At 36.1% G+C, this 23,724-nt stretch overlaps 1 protein-coding gene across 1 annotated transcript in view; it reads left to right on the top strand.

Moving 5' to 3' along the window:
- Window positions 1-23,724, top strand: part of STAG1 (stromal antigen 1) — a 415,995-nt gene that overhangs the window by 130,585 nt on the left and 261,686 nt on the right. Inside the window, exon 3 of the mRNA XM_047782999.1 lies at window positions 5,160-5,262. Coding sequence (XP_047638955.1) covers window positions 5,160-5,262 — 103 coding nt within the window. The remainder of the gene's footprint in view (window positions 1-5,159; window positions 5,263-23,724) is intronic.

The raw sequence follows: 23,724 nt of genomic DNA, 5'->3' as shown, positions 1-23,724 counted from the left end.
GACACTTCAAAGTTGGGTAGGTTCCCTCCTGTGCTACTGTCATATTGTTTCCTTTTTTTTTTTTTTAATAGCATCATACTTAACGTAGTGTTTAATACCTCTTATTGTTTTTGCCTGAACTGTGTACTTTGGTCTCTTATTTTTGTATGGCGATTTCCTACAACACTGCTGGATATAAGGCAGCCCTTTGCAAATATCTGATTAAATATGAAACATAGGTTGTATTTAAGTAGATTGTATTTAAACAGAGATTGCATGAGCATGATATTATTTACCATGTGTTGTAACTCAGTTTTTCATAAAAATGTAAGCTTGTCATATGATAGTGGATAGTAGTGATCTGTGAGATGAGTAAATGAAATTTGCTTTCAGTTTGTCAGCTGAAGATTGTACTTTTGGTCAAGCTGAGATCTAAGAAGCATTTCTTTGAAAACATAGAATTTTCTGAGGATTTTGCCATATACTTTAGCAGCATATATTATCTTGCTTTATCCATCCATCCAACTATTCTGTGTTTACACTGTAGAGGAAAGGAAACATGATATGTCCTCTTAGTATTTGTAAACTTCAGTTTCTATCATTTGTAAAGTGAAGATAATATATTAGAAATTAATTTCTAAAGTCTCTTCAAAAACAGACAAATCTATTGAGTGATTGTCAATATTCAATTTAAGTGATTTTTTCTTTTTTATTATTTTTAAAAATTTTTTATTTTTTGTTATTATTTTTTAATGGTTATTTCCCCAATACAATTTTTTTTTCTACTGTGCAGTATGGTGACCCAGTTACACATACATATACACATTCTATTTTCTCACATTATCATGCTCCATCATAAGTGACTAGACATAGTTCCCAGTGCTACACAGCAGGATCAAGTGATTTTTCTAATGGAGACACTAGAAAGGTCATTCTGGTGAGTAACATTTCTTGGCTTGCTTAGTTAATGTAATTGCCAGTGCTTTATTACCTTAGTGTATTTACTGTTAAACTTTATCAAATATTGTCAGTTACCACAAATTTATATATACCACCAGGTATTATGGTACAAGAATCTATGGTAGGCTCTGGGAGAAAGAATAAGTGGAAGACAGTCTTTATTGCCATGAAGCTGATATGAAGGTTAACTAGAGAATTTTATTAGAATTTTAACACGTCTTGATTTAGCCTACTTTTCTAAGGAAGAGATGGATCTTTGATCTGAAATGGAGGGAGTTTGGGGGAAGAAGGAGGGATCAGAGTAGTAATTGTAGACTGAAGGAATGGCATGTGCAAACACCCTCAGGTAGGAGGAATCATGATATGTTTGAGAGACTGAAATAAAGCTGTTTTTTTTTTTTTTTTTCAGGATTGAGGTTGGGGTGTGGCATGAGATAAGGCTTGCAAATAGGGTAGGGCTGTATCATACTGGGACCTGCTAAGTCTTAAATTAAGAATTTTGAGAGCTTTTGATCTGATTCCTCCATTGTCTTCATTTATGTACAATAGTGTTATAAATGTGAACCCTAGTCATTTGTAGGGTTTTTGTAGAGCAGTTGCTTTAAGTTTGAATTTGCATACCTCTTGATCCAGCAGCATTCTGTGTCTATTCTAGAATAAGATATTTGTTGTTGTGTTATAAGAGTTAATGTGCAAGGACAGTTGTTTCAGCTCTTGATATAGAAGTTCAAAACTAGAGACTATCTAAATTCTCATAGATAGGAAAGTAATTAAATAAATTTCATACATATTATGGAATACCATTCAGGAATCCTATATATTTGTATGGAAAATTCCTATTAATTTAAATTTTAAAATTAAAATGTAGATATTGTTTTATGTTTTATATGCCAAAACATAACTATTTATGACAGTATTATTCAAACTGTTAATAATGTTGTTCTGCAGATTGAGATTCAGAGTTAGGGTATAATGAAGTAAAACTCCTCCTTGTATTTTTGTATCTTCTTTTGCTTGAAATTAAAAAACAAAAATTTGCATATCATATATTCTAATAAATATATGTACACATACTAATTAGAGTATGTTATTTGCTGGTAAGAGTTGTCACATTCTAAGCTGGCTGAAGTTTGCAGAATTAGAAAACATCTTTTTTCTTTTGTCATTAAACTATATTGCACAAGAATAAATTAGTTTCACTAATGGGTCACATGTTAGATGTTAGAACCAACCTGCTCTTGCAGTTGCCTGGAGATTTCTTTAAGAGCATCAAAAGCGTGAGTGTATTCCTTGCACACAAGAGAAATACAAAATCTAATATTTGTGTTCTAGTATCCGGACATGTAGATAGAGAATTCAAGTTTACCTTGAGATCTAAATGGACTCTACCATTTACTAGTTGTGTGAATATTGACAAGATTATCAGGTTTTTGGATCTTTCGCTTCCTCAGCTGTAAAATCAGGATAACAGTATGTCTTCTTACAAGGTTTTGTGCATATTTATACTAGATAATGTATATAAACTAGCACATACTGTATATACTAAACAGTCTATTTGGAGTCTATGAGAAAAAGTAGTTGATTTCTTATTCTTTAGTAGAGGTGAATAAGGTCAACTAGATCAGTGATTGACAAACTACTGCTTGTCTTCAGAAGCCTGTTTTTATAAATATTATTGCAACACAGCCACATCCATTCATTCATTTACATATTGTATATGGCTGCATTCATGCTATGGTGAGTAGAGTAGTAAATACAGAGACCTGAAGACCCTTAAGTCTGAGATATTTGCTATATAGCCCTTTAAGAAAATGTTTGGTGACCCTTAAACTAGGTCAGTATAATTTATATTTATTTTTTGCAGGGTGGGGGGCTGCTCCCGTGGCACATGGAGATTCCCAGGCTAGGGGTCCAGTAGGAGCTACAGCCACCGGCCTATGCCATAGCCACAGCAATGCAAGATCCGAGCAGCATCTGTAACCTACACCACACAGCTCATGGCATTGTTGGATGCTTAACCCAGAGCAAGTCCAGGGGTCGAACCCTCAACCTCATGGTTCCTAGTCAGCTTTGTTTCCACTGCACCACGATGGGAACTCCATTATTTACAGTTTTAAATAACCTGTTTACCTTTGAAGATTTGCAAGCAGGGAAAGGGACATGATAGAATAATATTATTTACAGTGCATAGAATGGCTTTGGAAAAGAGAAATAGTAGAAGCAGGGAGATAAGTTGAAATTAATTCATTAAATTGTGATTATGGTAATATCAGAAAAAGAATGAGAGCAAATTAATATACAAAGGACAGCTCGTGAGGACTTTAATGGATATATAAGAGGAAGATCAGTGTGATTCTAGGAATTTGAGTAATAAATGTATATACAAAGCACACTTGGGCATTAACTGAGTTGGTTGACTAATAGCATTGCCATGAGCCAAAAACTAAAAATAAGTCAGTTTTGGACTTATTTTTATATATGATATTTGGTGAATTGAAGGTGACATTCAAAGGAGCATGTTATACATACAGGTAAAAATCTTAAATTGCAGATACTCAGGTCTATTGATAATATACCTGAGTCATTCCATTTGCATAAATGTTACACATCAAATGGGTGAGATCTCCAAGAAACAGTAGTATAAAGAGCAAAGAGCAGCATGAGCTTGAGGAATCAACACAAAGAGGGAATAAACTAAACCTTCGGTGGAGCAGTTTGAAAAATTTTAAGTTGTGAGTTGAGCTTATCATTTGCTTTTTACCCTTCCTGCAATTTGCAGTTTTATGCAGGTTCTTTATACAGTTACTAGTATAGAATTTAGCATAGAGGTTTTTGTTAATACTGTCTATATACCTTTTTAGTGTCGTGCTGGGTCCACCCTGTTTTGACCTGGAGAGCTGAATATTAAATTTCTAGGGATTTTTTGACCTGTTTAAGTGTAACATAGCCAATATAAGAAGTTAAATTATATATACTTAAAATTAAATAAATCATATTAAAAATAAAAGTAAAATACTTAAAACTTACCACTTCCTAATTATTTTACATGTTACTGTTTTCTTTGCTTTTGAGGTTTTATTTACTACTCTTGTGTCTATATGGTGGAAATATCCCCCACCCCGCCCATGCCTGAGTCACATGGAAGTTCCCCTGCCTGGGATCTAACCCATACCACAGCAGTAACCCAAGCCATATCAGTGACAACAGCAGATTCCTAATCCTGTGAGCCACCAGTGTGCTACTCCTGTTAATTACTTCCATTCTGTATTTGGTGATGTCACTTTGGCAGTTTGAATCTGCCTGTGGTAGGAGTATTCACATTATGAAAATCATCAAACACTGTAAATCAGGGCTCAGTTTATTGTTTTGTTGTTTGTCTCTGGACTCAGTAAAGTGATGGAGAAATTATTAACGATGTTGATTAAAGTTAAAGGTGTATCAGATCTGCAGTCATTATATTATGATACTACAGAAAATTGAGAAAGTATCCTTCTAGTGTTCAAGAACTGTTACATACTCAATTCAGTAAAGAAGTTGCTCACACCATTGACCAATGAGTGGAGTTCCGACAAATGTCTTTGTCATTTCACTTGGATTTTGTTCATTTAAGTGAACAAGGATATCAACTATCTTTCATGTCAAAACCGTATTTGTTCCTCATTTGCAGCCATAGGTTAGCTATGAATACAGAATTTTGGCACAGTTATCAAAATCCTTTTCTATGAATCACTTAGCTGCATAGAATTTACAGTAAAGAATGTTGTGCATTTTATTGTTTGTAAATTGTGTTATGCATCCTTTATATTGGTAGCATTTTTAATAATTTATGTGCGTATGTTTTTTGAAGTGCCAGTTGTTACACATTTACCAGCACACTTTCATTTATTTTATAAAATGAATAAAATTCCTCCAACCCTTTATCTTTTTATATTGAAGAATTAGTTTTTGTGATTGTATTTTGTATTTTTATTTTGTATAGTGGCTGCCATTTCCACAGTCATTTCCTTCTCTTTATTTCTCTATTTGGCAAATCATTTATTTAGTGTTATGTTAGTCAAGACTTTCAGTTTGCTTAAGACTTTTTCTTAAAGTGGAACTATAAACCACTTCTAATCAGCCATGTATAGCCAGAGGTAAGGAAGATTGTGGAACAGAATTGCACTGTGTTATTTTTATGTATATATTATTAATTTGTTCACTAAAATAAACGTATTTCCTAGGGATTCAACTAATGAAACTACTGCCCATTCTGATGCTGGCAGCGAACTTGAAGAAACAGAAGTCAAAGGAAAAAGAAAAAGGGGTCGACCTGGCCGGCCTCCGGTATGCATATACTTAATCTTCTTTTTTCCTGCAATGGTTACCAAGTAAAGGGGCTTGATATGAGCTCTTTGTTAATTCTAGTACTGTTAATGCTTTTTAAAATCCGTGACATGTTAGAAATTTTTGGAAATCTTGCTGCATAAGTTGGCTTGGGAAAAGGAAATTAGTTATATATTTTTTGCTTTCAGTGTTTCTCTTGTAAATAAATGGTGGTCTCTGTGACTGCATAGAGAAGATCAACATGAAATGAAGTATATTTATGTTTTCCCTGTTATTTTTAGATATAACTCTGATTTCTTGTGAGCTCTTAAGTATATACACTTTGGTAGTATTTGGGTCTAGTCTCAGATATATTCTCATTGTACATGATTATAAAGTTTAGAAAAGCTAGGTGTCCTTACTGTGAGAGATATCTTTATGTATTTTGAGTAAACTAGTCATCATTTAACTGAAGGTGGCATAGATTGGCAGAGACAGTGTGTCAGTGAGTTAATGCTAGTACATTCACTGTATGATGTTATTTGCTGTTAGCAATTTTCAAGTTTTATTTTAGAGAATTTCTTATTAAGGAAAATTTTAGCCTCCTTTTATAGGAGGCATAATATTATAAAAAACCTTCCATATAACTGTTATCCAGCTACAGCAGTTATCAAGTCATGGCTAATCTTGTTTTATCTGTCCATCCAGATAAAACATTCTTTCCTATGTTATTTTTGAAGATCATTCTAGATATAATTTCATTTTCAAATATATCAGAATATATCTGTAATAGGGCCTTTTTTTTTTCTTTTATAAACATCACCCCAAATCTGTGTCACAATGCAAGGTAATAGTATTTTATTAGCATCACCAAATAATAAAGTTTATAATCATAAATATTATCTTTTAGAAAATATAGTTTGTCAGTTTGAATCATGGTCTACCTATTGCAGCTTATGATTATGTTATTTATCGACTTAATTTTTTATATTAGTCCTGTTCCGTCAGTATTTATTTGGTTGCCATAATTTTTAATTAGCTTCATTGAAACTAATGGCGTGAAACACCATACCTTTTACTTTCCCAGGAAAATCTAATTAAAAAAAGGGATAGAAGGACGACTTCTGCACTTTTCTCTACACTCGTTTTATCCTCCACATTTATTTAAAGGGGAAAAATTGTGGAGGAAAAGACATGTATTGTAATTCCTCTTTATAATGCTTCTTAATTTTGTAGTATTTGATGGAACAATATTCCTTACCAAAAACATTTTAGAAAAGGTGAAACAGTTTTGCATTTGAGAAGCTGGAGTCTGTTCTAGTTCTTATTACTATGTGATTTTTCTAAGACAAGTTACATTTTCTAAGGCTAGTTATACTGCTTTCTCTGGAATTCATAGATTCCAGGTACAAAGTTGGAAATAAAAGTAAACCTTCTATAAAGTAGTAGAATAAACTGCCCACGTGATTACTTTCGTGAATTTGTTCCCCTCAAATTAAAATTCTTAAAGATTCAAATAATGTGCTATTTTCTTCAAGAAAGCCTTTTTTCCCCCTAAAGAGAATTTATCACTTCTTCGGAAGGCTGTCATATTATTCTTTAGAACCTATTTAATTTTGACTTATCTACGGTTGTATTTCTGTAGTATTTTGTTTTCCTTTATGAAAAGGAGTTTGTGTATCCAAATGTTTAGCTCTTTTGTGGTTAGAAATACAATTGTACTTTTAGTGAAATTGTTACTGCATAATTAGCAAGTAAATAGTACACGTTCATCCCATGTTTATAGAATTCAAAAAATGTCGACCGGCATTCTCGAGACTTGTGTTAGACTTTAGTCTGTATTTTCACACTTACTAGTTCATTTGGCTGTCTGACTTCCGCCTGACTCAGGCCCATTTCTTGATCCTGGAAACAGAACTTTCTGGGTTTTACACTGAGCTAATAATACTTTTTAAGTCATTTAATCCTCACACTGATGCTATGAAATAGATCTTATACGCAGTTTGCAAAGTAGAAAACAAAAACAGAAGGTGGTATTTTGCCTAAGGTCACATCTCAGAAGTAGCAAAGCTAGGATTTAAATTCATAGCCTAACTGCTAACTCTTTCTCTTAAGAATGCCAGAATGCCAAACTGTTAATTGAGAGGTATAAGTTATCAGAATGATCAGAGTTATGCCACAGTATCTGTTCTGAAGATGGCTTGGACATTTTCTATCAACTGGCTCCATTTTGAACAATTCTAAATATTGATTGATACTCTCTTTGTTTAGCTATTTTAATACTATTTATACTTTTTGAGAGTACTTCATGGATCTCTGGTTTTATTTACTCAATCAAATGAAAGCAAATAGTATAAGTACTTCTGTTTTGAAAAGTATTATTTTCATTATTTCTAAATTCTTAGGGGATATCTTGTTTTTGGTAAATCTTTTCAGTATACTGTTATTTCAGAGACTTTTGTTTTTTATTAAACCATTCTTATTTGTAAATGTCCTATTTTATATTTGTTATTATTATAGCTCTCTACCCAAATGAGTATGGTATCTGAACAAATTATTCTTCTCCCTCTCCCTGTCTCTCACTCTCCCCACTTCCTCCCTCTCCTAACCCTGTAGGTTTTTTTAGCAAATAATGGACATCATCTTATCTGTCTACACAATATTCTCTTGGTGATCAGATCCAATCTCATGACTTTAAGCTTCTCTAAGCTTATGTCACCCAGATTTATGTTTCCAGCTTGGACTTTACCCCTGGACTCCAGACTCATATCCAAATCCCCATTGAGAATTTTTATTTGGATATTTAATGGGCCTAAGATGTTTGAAAAACTAAACTCTCACGCTTCCTATCCTCTACTCACCTCTTTGCCGTAATGGCAACTTCATACCTCTGTTTGCTCAGGGTATAAACCATGTTACCATCTTTCAGTCTTTCTTTAAAATTATCAACAAATCCTGTCCAATTGATTTGCAAATTGCATCAATTTTTTTTTTTTTTAACTACAGAATTGATTAAGTCACTGTTGCATGCTTTAGCAGAAACCTATCAGTGTGCTCCTTGTCTCAGGGCCCTGTGTCATCTTCTCATTCAGGCCTTCCTTAAGGATGGAATCTAGAACTGCATATGTTCTTTCCTACCCTTCGTGTGTGTGTGATTTCCCCTCTTCATAGGACTTGTTGCCATATAACATAGTATATCCTTTGCTTATTTACTTATTGTTTGTCTTCTCCTGCTGGAAGATAAGTTGCATAAAGTTAGGGATTTTTATCTGGTTCGTATACTAGTGATTATTGAATGAATGAATGGTGTTTAATTTTGTTAAATCATTGATTTTTTCCTTCCTTGAGTTTAAATTATTTTTCGTTTTGAGATAATTTCAGACACAGAGGAGTTCCAAGAATTCTACAGAGAATTCCTATGTGGATGCTTCATGCAGATTGTCCAAATGTTAGCATGTTACTACATTTGCTTTATCATATTTCTCTCTCTCTATATATATATATATATACACACACAAATAAATTATACCAATTATAATTTTTTAACTCCTTGAGAGTAGGTTGCAGACATGACACTTTACACCTAATGTATTAGTATACGTTTCCTTAAAATCAAAGATATTCTCCTATACAAGTGCAGTACAAGTTTGAAAACTGGGAAAATAATATTGATATAATACCAACCTTATCTCCACATACTTTATTCAGATTTTGCCCAATATCCCAATAATGCCCTGAGCAAAAGAAAAAATTTTTTTTTCTCTTGATTTTGGATCCAGTCTTAGATTTTATGTTGCTTTTAGTTGTCTTATAAATGAACACATCTGTAATCGCACTTATCTTAGTATCTGGTTTAATTTTTTTTTTTTTTTTTTTTTTTTTTTTTGCTTTTCTAGGCCGCACTTGCGGCATATGGCGGTTCCTAGGCTAGGGGCCTAATCAAGCTACAGCTGCCGGCCTATGCCATAGCCACAGCAATACCAGATCTGAGCTTCATCTGCGACCTGCATACACCACAGCTCATGGCAATGCCGGATCTTTAACCCACTGAGCAAGGCCAGGGATTGAACCTGCAGCCTCATGGTTCCTAGTCTGATTTGTTTCTGCTGCGCCACAACGGGAATTCCAGTATCTGGTTTAATGTTTTATTAAGAGTTTTGTTCTCTTTGTTCTATTTAAGTGAGAACCACCATATACATTCTCAGCATTATTTTTTATGGTAGGTGAGGTAAATAAAATGATACAGTTTTCACTTTATATATATATATATATATATAAATATTCCTAAATATATATATATATAAATATTCCTAAATATATATATAAATATTCCTAAATATATATATATATAAATATTCCTACATGTAGAAAGAAGATGGAGCATAGCATACACAAAAAAAAAAATACTAACAATGAGTATAAGAAGGAAATTGGGTGAATTTACTTGTAAAAATTAACAAATTTTGCTCTAGAACCTTAGATACTTTTATCTTAAATTCTTAAAAGTAGAGTTGAGTAGTCAAAAGATATGCCAAATGTTTTGAAAGTTCTGATGCATATAGTCAGATGCCTTTCACACAGCTATTTATATGGCATTACCAACCTTACCATTGTATATACTGATTGTTAAATCTTTTCTATTTTTTTTTTTTTGGGGTCTTTTTGGCTTTTCTAGGGCTGCTCTTGCAGCATGTGGAGGTTCCCAGGCTAGGGGTCTAATCAGAGCTGTAGCCGCAGGCCTATGCCACAGCCACAGCATTGCAGGATCCGAGCCTCGTCTGCCACCTGCACCACAGCTCAAGGCAGTGCCAGATCCTTAACCCACTGAACAAGCCCAGGGATCGAACCCGCGACCTCATGGTTCTTAGTCGGATTCGTTATCCACTGAGCCATGATGGGAACTCCAAATCTTTTCAAATTTTTAAGTGCTGTAACATTTCATCAGTATATTCTAAATATTGATCATTTGTATTTCTTTTCTGAATTGACTATTGGTCACTTTGCATATCACTTTTTTTTTTAACTTTCATTTTTCCTTTCTTTTTTTTTTTTTTTGTCTTTTCAGGGCTGCTCTTGCAGCATTTGAAAGTTCCCAGGGCTAGGGGTTGAATCAGAGCTTTAGCTGCTGGCCTGCGCCACAGCTATGCTCTATCCAAGCCACGTCTGTGACTTATACCACAGCTCATGGCAATGCCAGATCCTTAACCCACTGAGCGAGGCCAGGGATTGAACATGTGTACTCATGGATACTAGTTGGGTTTGTTACTTCTGTGCCATGATGGGAACTCGTTACTTTTATTTTTATAAGACATAAAAATCTCCTAAAAGTAGTTTTTGTGGCTTAAGCCTGCATATGTTTATGATCACTTTTGGAAATGTGTTGATCAGTTAAACATGTATTGTTTTCTTTCTCAGACTAGCTTAGTTGTCTTATTCAAATTTTTTTTCATTTAACATTTCTTCTACAGTTTAGCTTTTAGTTCTGACTTCCTTGATTTTGCTAAAAAGGTACCGTAATTTGGAGTTCCTATCATGGCTCAGCAGGAACGAATCTGACTAGCATCCATGAGGACGCGGGTTTGATCCCTGGCCTTGCTCATCGGGTTAAGGATTCAGTGTTGCTGTGAGCTGTGGTATAGGTCACAGATGTGGCTTGGGTCCCGTGTTGCTGTGACTGTGGTGTAGGCCAGCAGCTACAGCTCCAATTTGACCCCTAGCCTGGGAACCTCCATGTGCTGTGGGTGTGGTCCTGAAAAAAAAAAAAGGCAAAGTAAAAAAGATACCATAATTTTTCCAGGAATCTAGAATTAAAATATGATTCACTCTTTAATTTCTTATCCCAAGTCCCTTCCCATCTCTCCTATATCTAATGAGATTTCAAATCTCTGAATTTTTATTTCATAATATCTTATACATATGTCCCTTTTACATTTCCCAAGTTCTTTTCTTTAGGCCTCACTTTATAGGAATCTGTACTGTTATCTTCTTGCAATTTAGTCATTTCCCTTTTTCATCCTATCTTTTTTAATATTGCCAGGTTGACTTGTAAGTAACTTGTTCAAATAGCAAGAAACCCCTTTTTGTTATGGGGCATGTTCTTATAACTCTAGTTTGTTTTTCTACTCTTTCCCTTTTATTCACTTTTATTCCATTTGTTATATCTCTTTAGTCCTACATGTGACTTGTGCTTTTCCACTTCTACATCTTAGCTCATGATGTTTTCTTTCTGGAATCCTTGTTTCCTAAATTCTATTAATGCTAATCCTAATAATTTTACTAATCTTAATTCATTAAGTCCCAGCTTTAAGCTCATCGTTTATATGCAACTTCCTCTGGTTACCAATCACTGGAAATTATTTTTCTCTTCATAGAACCCTTCCAGCACTTACCTTCAACTGAATTTCCATGTGTTTTTAAACTTTAGTTTATTATATTACATTGTAGTTGTTTGTGTTTCTGTTTTTCTCATAATTATATATAGAGATTTTGTATTAAGCTATCCCAAATATGTGTATGTACATTATTTGTGAAAGAGTAGCAGTTATTTCACATTGATTGCTTATGAATAAATTCAGGTAAGACGCAAAGTTTAGAAAAAGTTTGAAGAAATGTTATTGCACATTTAGACTGCAGTTTATCCTATGCAGAGCTTTTGGGATAGAGTAATTTTGTACAATCTCATACAATACCAACTTTTACTTAAAACAGTTTACAGAAGTGTAGACACACATTAAAAATTTTTTGTATTAAAGTAAAATTGATTTACAGTGTTTTGTCAGTTTCTGCTGTACAACAAAGTGACTCGGTCATACTGTAGGATACATTCTTTTTTATATTCTTTTTCATCATGGTCTGTATCAGGAGATTGGATATAATTCCCTGTGCTATACAGTAGGTGTTTTTTTGTTTGTTTTCTTTTCTTTTTTTGTCTTTTTAGGACCATATCCATGGCATATGGAGGTTCCCAGCCTAGGGGTCAAATCAGAGCTGTATCCACTGGCCTTCACCACAGCCACAGCAACATGGGATCTGAGCCACATCTGCGACGTACACCACAGCTCATGGCAATGCTGAATCCTTAACCTGCTGAGCGAGGCCAGGGATTAAATCCACAACCTCATGGTTGCTAGTCAGATTCCTTTCCGCTGCACCACAAAGGGAACTCCACAGTAGGACATTGTTATTTAGCCTTTATAAATGTAATAGTTTGTATCAACTCACTTCAGAAGACCATCCACACCCACCGACCGGACCCCACCCCACCCCTTGGCAGCCACACATCTGTTTTCTATGTCCTTCAATCTATATCTCTTTTGTTGACAGGTTCATTTGTGTTATATTTTAGATCCCACTAGTAAGTGATGTGATATATGGTATTCGTCTTTCTCTTTGACTTGCTTCACTAAGTATGGTCGTCATTAGTTGCACCCATGTTGCTCTGAATGGCATTATTTCTTTCTTTACTGTGGCTGAGTAGTATTCCATTGTGTATTTTTACCACATCTTAATCCATTAACTGTTGACAGACGTTTAGGTTGTTTCCATTTCTTGGCTATTGTGAGTAGTGCTGCTCAGCAATATGTTCAACTTATGTTTTATGGTATCTGGTCTTATGGTTAGGCATTTAATCCATTTAGAGTTCATTTTTGTTTTTGGTGTTAGAGAGGGCTCTCATTTCATTTTTTTTACAGGTAGCTGCCCAGTTGTCCTAGCACCAGTTTTTTAAGAGTCTTTTTTTTCTACATTATATATTCTTGCCTCCTTTGTCATAGGTGAGTTGACCATAGGTGTGTGGGTTTATTTCTGTGCTTTCTATCCTGTTGCATTGATTAGTATTTCTGTTTTTGTTCCAGTACCATACATGTTTGATGACTGTAGCTTTGCAGTATAGTCTGAAGTCAGGGATCCTGATTCCTCCAGCTCCATTTTTCTTTCTTAGGATGGCTCTGGCTATTCTGGGTCTTTTGTGCTTCCAAACAAGCTTTAAAATATTTTGTCCTAGTTCTGTGAAAAATATCCTTGGTAATTTGATAGGGATTGCATTGAATCTGTAGATTGCTTTGGATAGTATAGTTGTTTTGACAATATTGATTCTTCCAATCCAAGAGCATGTTATGTCTTTCCATCTGTTTGTGTCACCTTTGATTTCTTTCATCAGCATCTTATTTGGGGGGGGGGGGATTTTAGTTTATTTTTTTTAATGATTTTTATTTTTTTTCCATCATAACTGGTTTACAGAGATCTGTCAATTTCAGCAGCATCTTATAGTTTTCAGAGTACAGGTCTTTTGTCTCTTTAGGTAGAAATTTATTCCTGGTTATTTTATTCTTCTTGGTGTAGTGGTAGATGAGATTGTATCTCTAGTTTCTCATTCTTACCTTTCATTGGTAGCTTATAGAAATGTAATAGATTTCTGTTTATTAATTTTGTATCCCACAGCTTTATGAAATTCATTGCTGAACTGTAACAATTTTCTGGTAGCGTCCTTAGGATTGTCTTTGTATAGTACGTCATTTGCAGGGTAGTTTTACTTCTTCCCTGCTAATTTGGATTCTTTTTCTTTTTTTCTCTGATTGCAGTGGCTAGGACTTCCAAAACTATGTTTAAAAAAAAAAGTGGCAAGAGAGGACATCCTTTTCTTTTTCCTGATCTTAGTGAGAATTCTGTAAACTTTCACTGTTGAGAATGGTGTTAGCTGTGGGTTTGTCATATATGGCCTTTAATATGTTGAGGTAGGTTTCCTCTATGCCTACTTTCTGGAAGGCTTTTATCAGAAATGGTGTTGGATTTTGTCAAAAGCTTTCTCTGCATCTATTGAGACAATCATATTTTTATTCTTCAGTTTGTTAATGTGGTTTATCACATTGATTGATTTGCAGATATTGAAAAATCCTTGCATCCCTGGAATAAATCCCACTTGATCATAGTGTATGATCCTTTTAACGTATTGCTGGATTTGGTTTGCTAGTATCTTGTTGCAAAATTTTGCATCTATGTTCATCAGTGTTACTGGCCTGTAATTTTCTTTTTGTGTATGAAAACTTTGTCTTGTTTTGTTATCAGGGTGATAATAGCCTCGTAGAATGAGTTTGGGAGTGTTCCTTCCTATTCAGTTTTTTGGAAGAGTTTCAGAAGAATAGGTTAACTCTTCTCTAAATGTTTCATAGCATTTGCCTGTGAAGCCATTCTGTCCTGGATTTTTGTTTGTTGAAAGCTTTTAAATCACAGTTTCAATTTCAGTACTTAGGATTGGCTCATTCATCTTTTCTGTTTCTTCCTGGTTCAGTCTTGGAAGATAGTACCTTTCTAAAAAAATTTATTTGTCCATTTCTTCTATATCATGTTATTGGTATATAGTTACTTCTAGTAACTATTTTTCAGATTTTAGCAGGAAGGCTTTCAGTTTTTCTGTGTTGAGTAGTATATTGGCTATGGCTTTGTTGTAAATGCCTTTTATTTTGTTGAGATATGTTCCCTATGTACTCACTTTGGTAAGATTTTTTATCATGAATGGATGTTGAATTTTGTCAAATGCTTTTTCTGCATCTGTTTTGCTGATCATGTGGTTGTTGACTTTTCTTTTTGCTAATGTGGTGTAATTACATTGATTTATTTGTGTGTGTTGAAAGGTATTTGTTAACCTGGGATGAATCCCACTTGGTCGTGGTGTATGATCGTTTTTATGTGTTGGATTCAGTTGGCTAAATTTTTGTTGAGAATTTTTATATCTATATTCCATCAAAGATACAGATTTTTAAATTTCTTTTCCGGTAGCATCTTTGATGTTCTGCTGTTGTGGTGATGATGGCTTCATAGGATGTCTTTGGGAGTCTTCCTTCTTCTTCATACTTCTGAAAGAAAAGATTAGTAGATGTTCTTTATATGTTTGGTAGAATTTGCCTGTGAAGCCATCTGGTCTTGGACCTTTATTTGTAGGGAATTTTTAAAAATTAGGAGTTCCCGTCGTGGTGCAATGGTTAATGAATCCGACTAGGAACCATGAGGTTGCGGGTTCGGTCCCTGCCCTTGCTCAGTGGGTTAACGATCCGGTGTTGCCGTGAGCTGTGGTGTAGGTCGCAGACTCGGCTCGGATCCCGCGTTGCTGTGGCTCTGGCGTAGGCCGGTGGCTGCAGCTCCGATTCGACCCCTAGCCTGGGAACCTCCATATGCCGCGGGAGCGGCCCAAGAAATAGCAACAACAACAACAACAAAAGACAAAAAGACCAAAAAAAAAATTATTTATTCAGTTTTATTTTTAGTGATCAGTCTGTTCTAATTATTTATTTATTCTTGATTCAATTTTGGTGGGCCATATGTTTCTAGAAAGTTGTCTGTTTCTTCTAGGTTGTTAAATTTGTTGGCACACAATTGTTCATAGTATTCTCTTCTGGTTTTTTTCGTTCTGGGATATCTGTTGAGATTTCGCCTTTTTTATTTCTTATTTCAACTATTTGGATTCTGTCTCTCTTCTTTTTGGTAAGTCTGGCCAGAGTTTGTTAATTTTGTCTACCCTGTCAGGGAACCAGCTCTCAATTTTATTGATTTTTCCCCCTATTTTTTAAATCTCTATTTTATTGATTTTCTCTCTGATCTTTATGATTTCCTTCATTCAACTGACTTTAAGTTTTGTTTGTTCTTCTTTTTTCTAGTTCATTTAGGTGATAGATTATTTCTTGTTTTTTTGAGAAAGGCTTGTATCATTGTAAACTTCTCTCTAATGCTTTAGTGGCATTCCACAGATCTTGTATGATTGTGATTTCCTTCTTGATTGTCTCAAGGTTTTTTTTTTTTTTTTTGCCATTTCTTGGGCCGCTCCCTCGGCATATGGAGGTTCCCAGGCTAGGGGTCGAATCGGAGCTGCAGCCGCCAGCCTATGCCAGAGCCACAGCAACGCGGGATCCGAGCCGCATCTGCGACCTACACCACAGCTCACAGCAACGCCGGATCGTTAACCCACTGAGCAAGGGCAGGGATCGAACCCGCAACCTCATGGTTTCTAGTTGGATTCATCAACCACTGCGCCACGACGGGAACTCCTCAAGGTATTTCTTAATTTCCTTTTTGAATTCCTCATTGACCCATTGGTTTTTTTAGTAGCATATTCATAGTCTCCATGTAATCATTTTTTCTCATTTCTTTTCCTGTTGTTGATTTCTAGTTTCATGCTGTTGTATCACAGATAATGCTTGAAGTAACTTTTATACTCTTATGTTTGTTAAGGTTAGTTTTGTGCCCTGATATGTGGTCAGTACTAGAGAATGTTCCATGTGTACTTGGAAAGATTCAGTATCCTGAAGATAACAACTAGGTCTGTTTTATTGTATCATATAGGATGTCTATTTCCTTAGTGATTTTCTGTCTAGAAAATATGTCCATTGATGTGAGTGGGATGTAAAAGTCTCCTGTTATTGCATTCCCATCTGTTTCTCTCTTCCTGTCTGCTAGTGTTTGTTTTATGTATTTGGGAGCTTCTATATTAGGTACATACGTGCATGTTGCTGAGCTTGAAGTCCTTTTCTTGTATTGATTCTTTGTTTTTACTATACAGCGTCCTTCTCCCTTATGGGTTTTGCTTTAAAATCTGTTTTGTCTGATATGAGTATTGTGACTCCCAGTTTCTTACCATTTCTGTTTTCATGAAATACCTTTTTCCATATCATCACTTTCAATCTATGGGTTTCTTTTGCCCTAAATTAAGTCTCTTGTAATCTGCATTGTAGGTTCTTGTTTTTTCAGTCTAGTCTGCCACTTTGTACTTTGTGATTTGAGCTTTATTCCTTTGTCATTTAAAGTTACTATTCATACATATGTATTGCTATTTAAAACCTTGTTTTCCAGTTGATTTTACGTTTCTAATTTGTTCCTTTCTCTTTTTGTTGTTTGATGATTTCCTTTCATTTTATGCTTGTATTCCCTTCTTTTTGGTTTCTGAATCTATTGTATGTTTTGGACTTGTGGTTGCCCTTTTGTTTTTTCAAGTATGTTAACCCCTTCCTATATTGGATTGCTTTAGAGTGATAGTCATATAGTTTCAACACATTCTGCATAAAATAGTCTAGATTTTCTTCCTTTCCTTCTCCACATTTTGTGATTTTGATGACTTTTCTTAATATTTCATGTTTATTTATATCCCTTGTGTTCATCATTACTTTCACCAGTAGGTTTCCTTTTTTTCCATTTTGATCTGTACTGTCTTATTTAAGTGATTACTTTCCAACTTTGATTTTTTTCCTCCCTATGCCTTTTTCTTTTTTTCATTTTTAAAATTTATTTATTTTTTGGCTGTATTTGCAGCACATGGAAGTTTCTGGGCCAGGGATCGAATCCAGACCACAGTTGTGACCTACACGGAAGCTGCAGCAACTGTGGATCTCTAACCTGTTGTCCCATAAGCAGGAACTCCCTTTTCTTTTTAGAGGAGACCTTTCAGTATTTCTTTTTGAATAAGTTTAGTATTGCCATATTGTTTTAGTTTTTGCTTCTCTGAGAAATTGTTTATTTCTCCTTGTATTCTAAATGATATTCTTGCTGGGTAGAGTATTTAGGTTGCATATTTTTCCTTTTCAGATCTTTGAATATATCTTCTCACTCCCTTCTGACCTACAGTATTTTTCTAGAGTAAACTGCTGATAGCCTTATGGGGGTTTCCTTGTAATTAACTCCTTATTTCTTGGCTATCTCTAGAATCCTCTCTTTATGTTTAATTTTTGCTGTTTTTATTATAATTTGTATTGGTGTAGGTCTCTTTGGGTTCATCTTGTTTGGGACACTCTGTGCTTCTCTGTGCTTCGTATATCTGGGTATCTGTTTCTTTCTTGAGATTTTGGAAGTTTTCAGCCATAATTTCTTCAAATACATTTGCAATCTACATTTCTCTTTCTTCTTCTGGAATCCCTTTTAAGCATAGATTAACATACTTTTATCCCACAGATCTCTTATATTACCTTCATTTTTTTTTTTTTTTTCATTTGGCTTTCTGTCAGCTCTCTTAATTGGATGATTTCTATTATTCTATTTCCAAGTCACTTATTTGTTCCTCTGGAATATTCGTTTTGCTGTCATTGCCTTCAGCATAGCTGTCATTTCAACAAATGAATTTTCTAATTTTTCTTGTCTCCTCTTTATAGTTTCTGTTTCCTTTTTCCAATGATTCGAATTTCCTTTTTCTTTCTTTTTTCTTTTTTTGTCTTTTTGTCTTTTAGGACCATATCAGTGGCATATGGAGGTTCCCAGGCTAGCAGTCGAATCGGAGCTGTAGCATCTGGCCTATGCCAGAACCACAGCAACGCAGGATCTGAGCCGTGTCTGCGACCTACACCACAGCTCACTGCAACTCCATATCTGTAACCCACTAAGCAAGGCCAGGGATCAAACCCGCATCCTCATGGATGCTAGGTGGGTTCGTTAACCACTGAGCCACAATGGAAACTCCCTAATTTGCATTTTTGTAGATTTTCTTAATTCCTTCAGTATTTTCATGACTTCCTTTTTAAATTTGATGTGTATTACACTCAAGAGATCTGTTTCATTGTTTGCCCCTTTAGTGGAATTCTCCTGTTCTTTTAACTGGAATTGGTTTCTCTGCTTCTTCTTTTTGCTTCTGTATTTTTACTCTGTGAATTTAGAGGAAATATTTACCTGTTAGTCCTGTAGGGCTTTTTATATGCGGGAATGTCCCTGGGTAGCTTGTGTGGGTCTACTCACAAGGGACTGCTTTTTGTTTGGATGCTTGCTTTCTCTTTCTTCAGCATATGCAGTGTATTATCCCCTTGATATGTGGTGTGTGGGTACATGGCCCATGTGAAGTCTTAAGGACGTTGGGGGGGGGGTGGCTTGCAGCACCAGTCACCCATATTCCTGGGGAGGTGAGGGCAGTGGGCAGTGCCCAGTTGCAGTGACCCCCAGGGAGATGACAGTGTCAGTCAGTGCCCAGTCACAGGGCTTTTCATAAGGGTGCCAAGCAGGTGCAGGCCATGTGTGCTCCTGGTTGCGGGAGCCTTAGCGGTGGCAGTGGTGGGGCACACACACTCTCAGAGAAGCATCAGATCACAGGGCCCTTGTGAACGGTAGTGACAGCGGCAACAGACCGTGTCCACTCCTGGGAAGGCAATGGTTGTTTGGTGATGCCTCGTCACGAGGCCCTTTTTGGCAGTCGACTCTTTCCACCGTCTAAAGTCTGAGATGGCTGCTGCAGCTTATGCCTGCCCCCATAGCACATGCAAGTGGTTCCCCACCTGCCTGAGAGCCCAGGAGCACAGAAAAAGAAGTTCCTATGGTAACCCTTTCCCCAAAATGATGCACTTTCCCCAAATGATGCCTTGTGTCTCCGGTGGGCCTAGGCCTCTTCCTGCATTCCCTTGGCTGTGTTGCACAACACACTAGCTGCCTCAGGCTGTTTCCCTACAGCCAATACTGGTCCCTGGGTCTGACCTCTAAAGTCTCATCCTCAGTACTTAAGACCCCTGTCTGCCCCCATGGATGAGCATCTCAGGGAGAGGTTTACTCATTGTTGCCCTGTCCTCCTGTGTGGCTCTCTCCCTGCTTTCCCCTCCTTAGACTGGCTGTTGCCCTTTCCTCCAAGCCTTAGAAGTGCCCCCTTTGCCCCAACTGATGCCCCTCACCAGTCACAGGTTTCTTGGTGTGTGGAAACCTTTCCTCCTTTCACAGCTCCCTCCCGGAGGTGTTGGTTCCATCCTGATTCCTTCTTTTCTCTCTCTCTTTTTTTCCTTTTGTCCTACCCAGCTATGTGGAGATTTTCTTCCCCTTTTGGAAGTCTGAGGTCCTCTGCCAGCATTCAGTAGATGTTCTGTGAGATTTATTTTATGGGTAGATATTTATTGTTTTTTGTGTTTGTGTGAGAAGGTAAGCTCCACATCATACTCCTCCATGATCTTGATGTGATTTTTTTCTTTTTACAGCTGCACCTGTGGCATGTGGAAGTTTCCAGACTAGTGGTTGGATCAGCCAAGGCCTATGCCACAGCCAGAGCAACACCGGATCAGAGTCGCATCTTCAGCCTACATTGCAGCAATGCCAGATCCTTAGCCCACTTAGCAAGGCCAATCCTCACACAGACAACTTTGGTTCCTTAACCCACTGAGCCACAATGGGAACTCTTTATCTAGATACCCATTTAAATTAAGTCGTATATAGTTGTAGCAAAGCATTTGTCCTAAAGATTATTCTACACTCTGACATTAGATTGCATCATTTTCATAGGTTAAAGGATGCATATCTCTTTGAATTTCTGAGCATATGTTCTATAAAATTCGTTATTTGGATACATCGAGGCAGGATTTGTTTCAGGTAGTTTTGTTTTTCTACAGACATTCTTTAGCATCTTTTTTTTTTTTTTTTTCACTCTGTCTCCTGAATAAGCTTCAGCAATGAATACATGAACCGCAGTTTCTGTATTACAACCCTGTGGATCATAGACATCTTATTTATATTCTGGTTTATGGGATTTGAATCATGAGTGTTCCTCTTTTACCACCAATTGAGAAATTGTATTAGGTTGTTGAAAAGTACATCTTAAATACTGTGAGTTATTTGAAAGTTATGTGTGGTGATACATAGAAGGATCAACCTTTTTAATATTTCTGGTACATAGTAATTGCATGATTAATATAAAATAAAAGAAGAATTTTGTTGAATGAGCGAAAAAAAAGTTTCCTAATGCCTTCTATTCCATAGACTGAATCAAGTTGGAGTTTGTCCATTTGCTCATAAGATTCAGGTTATGCATATTTGATAATAGTATCAGATGCTGTCACTTTTGCTCCTAAGTATGAATTCTGAAAGGTAGGATAAAAGAGATTCCATGAAGTAAGATGTTAGAAACTAGACATGCTCAGTAGTTTGAGGCAGATATTTGATATAGATCCACTTGTTACTGGAAGAAAGATTTCCTAGGCAGGTCATAATTGGGGTAGATGAAATAAGCTGATCACGTTCTACCAGGGAGACTGTATCTCTAGGATCCATAAGCACTCGGAGACTGTGCTGATATACATCTGTACCAGAGCTAGTATCTCTGTGGTCTGGCAGCCTGTTGTGAGGGTCCCACTTAATGGCCTGGAATTCAGGGATAGGAATTCAATCTTTGAGATAAATTGATAATGGACAGGACTCTAGCTAGAGGAACTTAGTTACTGGTTACATTACTAAGGCATTAGTAACCTGTCAATTAAGGCAAAGACTTAGTTCTCTTCTTTTCTTTTTTTGCTATTATTTTACTTCACTTGAAGGGTAGTTGTTAGTTTTGTGTTAGTTTCAGGCAAAGTGATTCAGATTATGTATTTCAGATTATTTTCTATTATAGGTTATTATAAGATAATGAACATAGTTCCTTGTGCTGTACAGTGAATCCTTCTTGCTTATGTATTTTAGTGGTTTATATCTATTAATCGTGTACTCCTAATTTATCCATACCTTATTCCCTTTCCACTTGGGCAGTCATGTTTGTTTTCTATGTCTATGAATCTGTTTCCTTTTTGGATATAATTGCATTTGTATTATTTTTTAGATTTTATATATGAGTGATAGCATATGTCTTTGATAATTTTACTAAATATAATAGTCTCTAGGTCTGTCTATGTTGCTATAAATGGCAGTATTTCATTTTTTGTTATTACTGTATAATATTCCAGTGTGTGTGTGTGTGTGTGTGTGTGTGTGTGTGTGTGTGTGTGTGTATACACCTCATCTTCTTGAGTTAGTCATCTGTTGTTGAACACTTGGGTTATTTCTGTGTCTTGGCTGTTGTAAATAGTGCTGCTGTGAACATTAGGGTCCACATAGCTCTTCAAATTAGAGTTTTTGTTTTTTTTGGATAATTACCTAGGAATGAGACTACTATATTATATGGTAGCTCCGTATTTCATTTTGTAAAGGAACTCCATATTGGTTTTCCATAGTGGCTGTACCTATTTCCATTCTCCTCAAGCAGGGTTCCCTTTTCTTCATGCTTTCTTCAGCATTTATTGTTTCTAGATGCCCTCACTTAACGGGACTACCCACCCCCCCACCACCTGCCAGAGCCATCAAGTAACCCATGTACCCTTTCTCACCCCTCCCAGGGGAGGATCCCTTTCTGTATCACATTGCTGCTGCTACTTGATATTACTACCCCTGGGGGCCCCAGTGCCAGCTGTCTGCTGTCCCCACTGTCACAGTGTCCCTGGTCTCTGCAGCAGTCACAGCAGCTTCACTTATGCTGATGGTGGAGCAGAACGCATTCAGATCATAGGGCCACAGCTATATTTGTGCCAACAAAAAGTATTCCCAGGGCAACCTCAGCCTGGGACCTGGGTTCCTCCTATGGCAGCACACCCAGGCGTGGGTCCCGCCAATGCCGAGCCACAGAGAATTTCTAGACCTATTTTATGATAGCCATTGCCTGGTGGTGTTACACTAACAATGAAGTATCAGAAAGAGAAACTTTTTAAAAACCCCATTTAAAATTGTATCCAAAAAAATACCTAATAGAGTTCCCTGGTGGCTCAGTGGGTTAAGTATTCAGCACTGTTACTGCTGTGGCACGGGTTCAGTCCCTGGCCTGGGAACTTGTGCATGCTGTGTGCACAACCAAAAAACCCCCACCAAAAACAAACAAACAAAAAAACCCCTAGGAATAAATTTTACGAAGGATGTGGTAGAACTATATACTGAAAACTATAAAACACTGATGAAAGAAATTGAAGATGATTCAGAGAAATGAAAAGATATCCCATGATCATAGGTTGGAATAATAATGTTATAATGCATCGGTTGAGTAATCTATGACAAAGGTGGAAAGGATATACAACAGAGAAAAGATAGTCTTCTTCAAGAAGCGGTGTTGAGAATGCTGGACAGGTATGTGCAAAGCAATTAAATTAGAACAGTCCCTCACACTGAATACATAAACAAACTCAGTATGGTTGAAAGACCTAAATATAAGATATGACACATAAAACTCTTAGAAGAGAACATAGGAAAGATATTCTCTGACGTAAATCATAACAGTATTTTCTTAGATCAGTCTTTTAAGGCAAAATAAATAAAAGGAAAGAAAGAAATTGGAAACTAATCAAAATAAATGCTTTTGCACAGCAAAGGAAACCACCAACAAAATGAAAAGATAACCTATGGAACAGGAGAAAATATTTGCAAATGATGCTGCAGACAAGGGGTTAATGTAACCAAATATAATATAACCAAAACAAGTTGAATATTGAAAAAAATCAAACAACCCAATCCCCCCCCCCCCAAAAAAAGGGCAAAAGACCTGAATAGACTTTTTTTTTCAGTGAAGACTTATTATAGATAGCCAACAGGTACATGATAAGTTGTTTGACATCGCTAACTATTAGAGAAATACAAATCAAAATCACAATGAGGTATTACCTCACACTGATGAGAATGACTCAGTTCTTAATATGGCAGAAACTTGGAACTGGACCAGACAGGCAAGTTGATACAGAACATCACCCATTTTTTTTC

This window comes from Phacochoerus africanus, chromosome 1 (genome assembly GCF_016906955.1).
Source record: "Phacochoerus africanus isolate WHEZ1 chromosome 1, ROS_Pafr_v1, whole genome shotgun sequence".
Taxonomy (NCBI): domain Eukaryota; kingdom Metazoa; phylum Chordata; class Mammalia; order Artiodactyla; family Suidae; genus Phacochoerus; species Phacochoerus africanus.
Note: the sequence above shows the minus strand (reverse complement) of the source record. Positions and strands in the feature narration are given on the sequence as shown.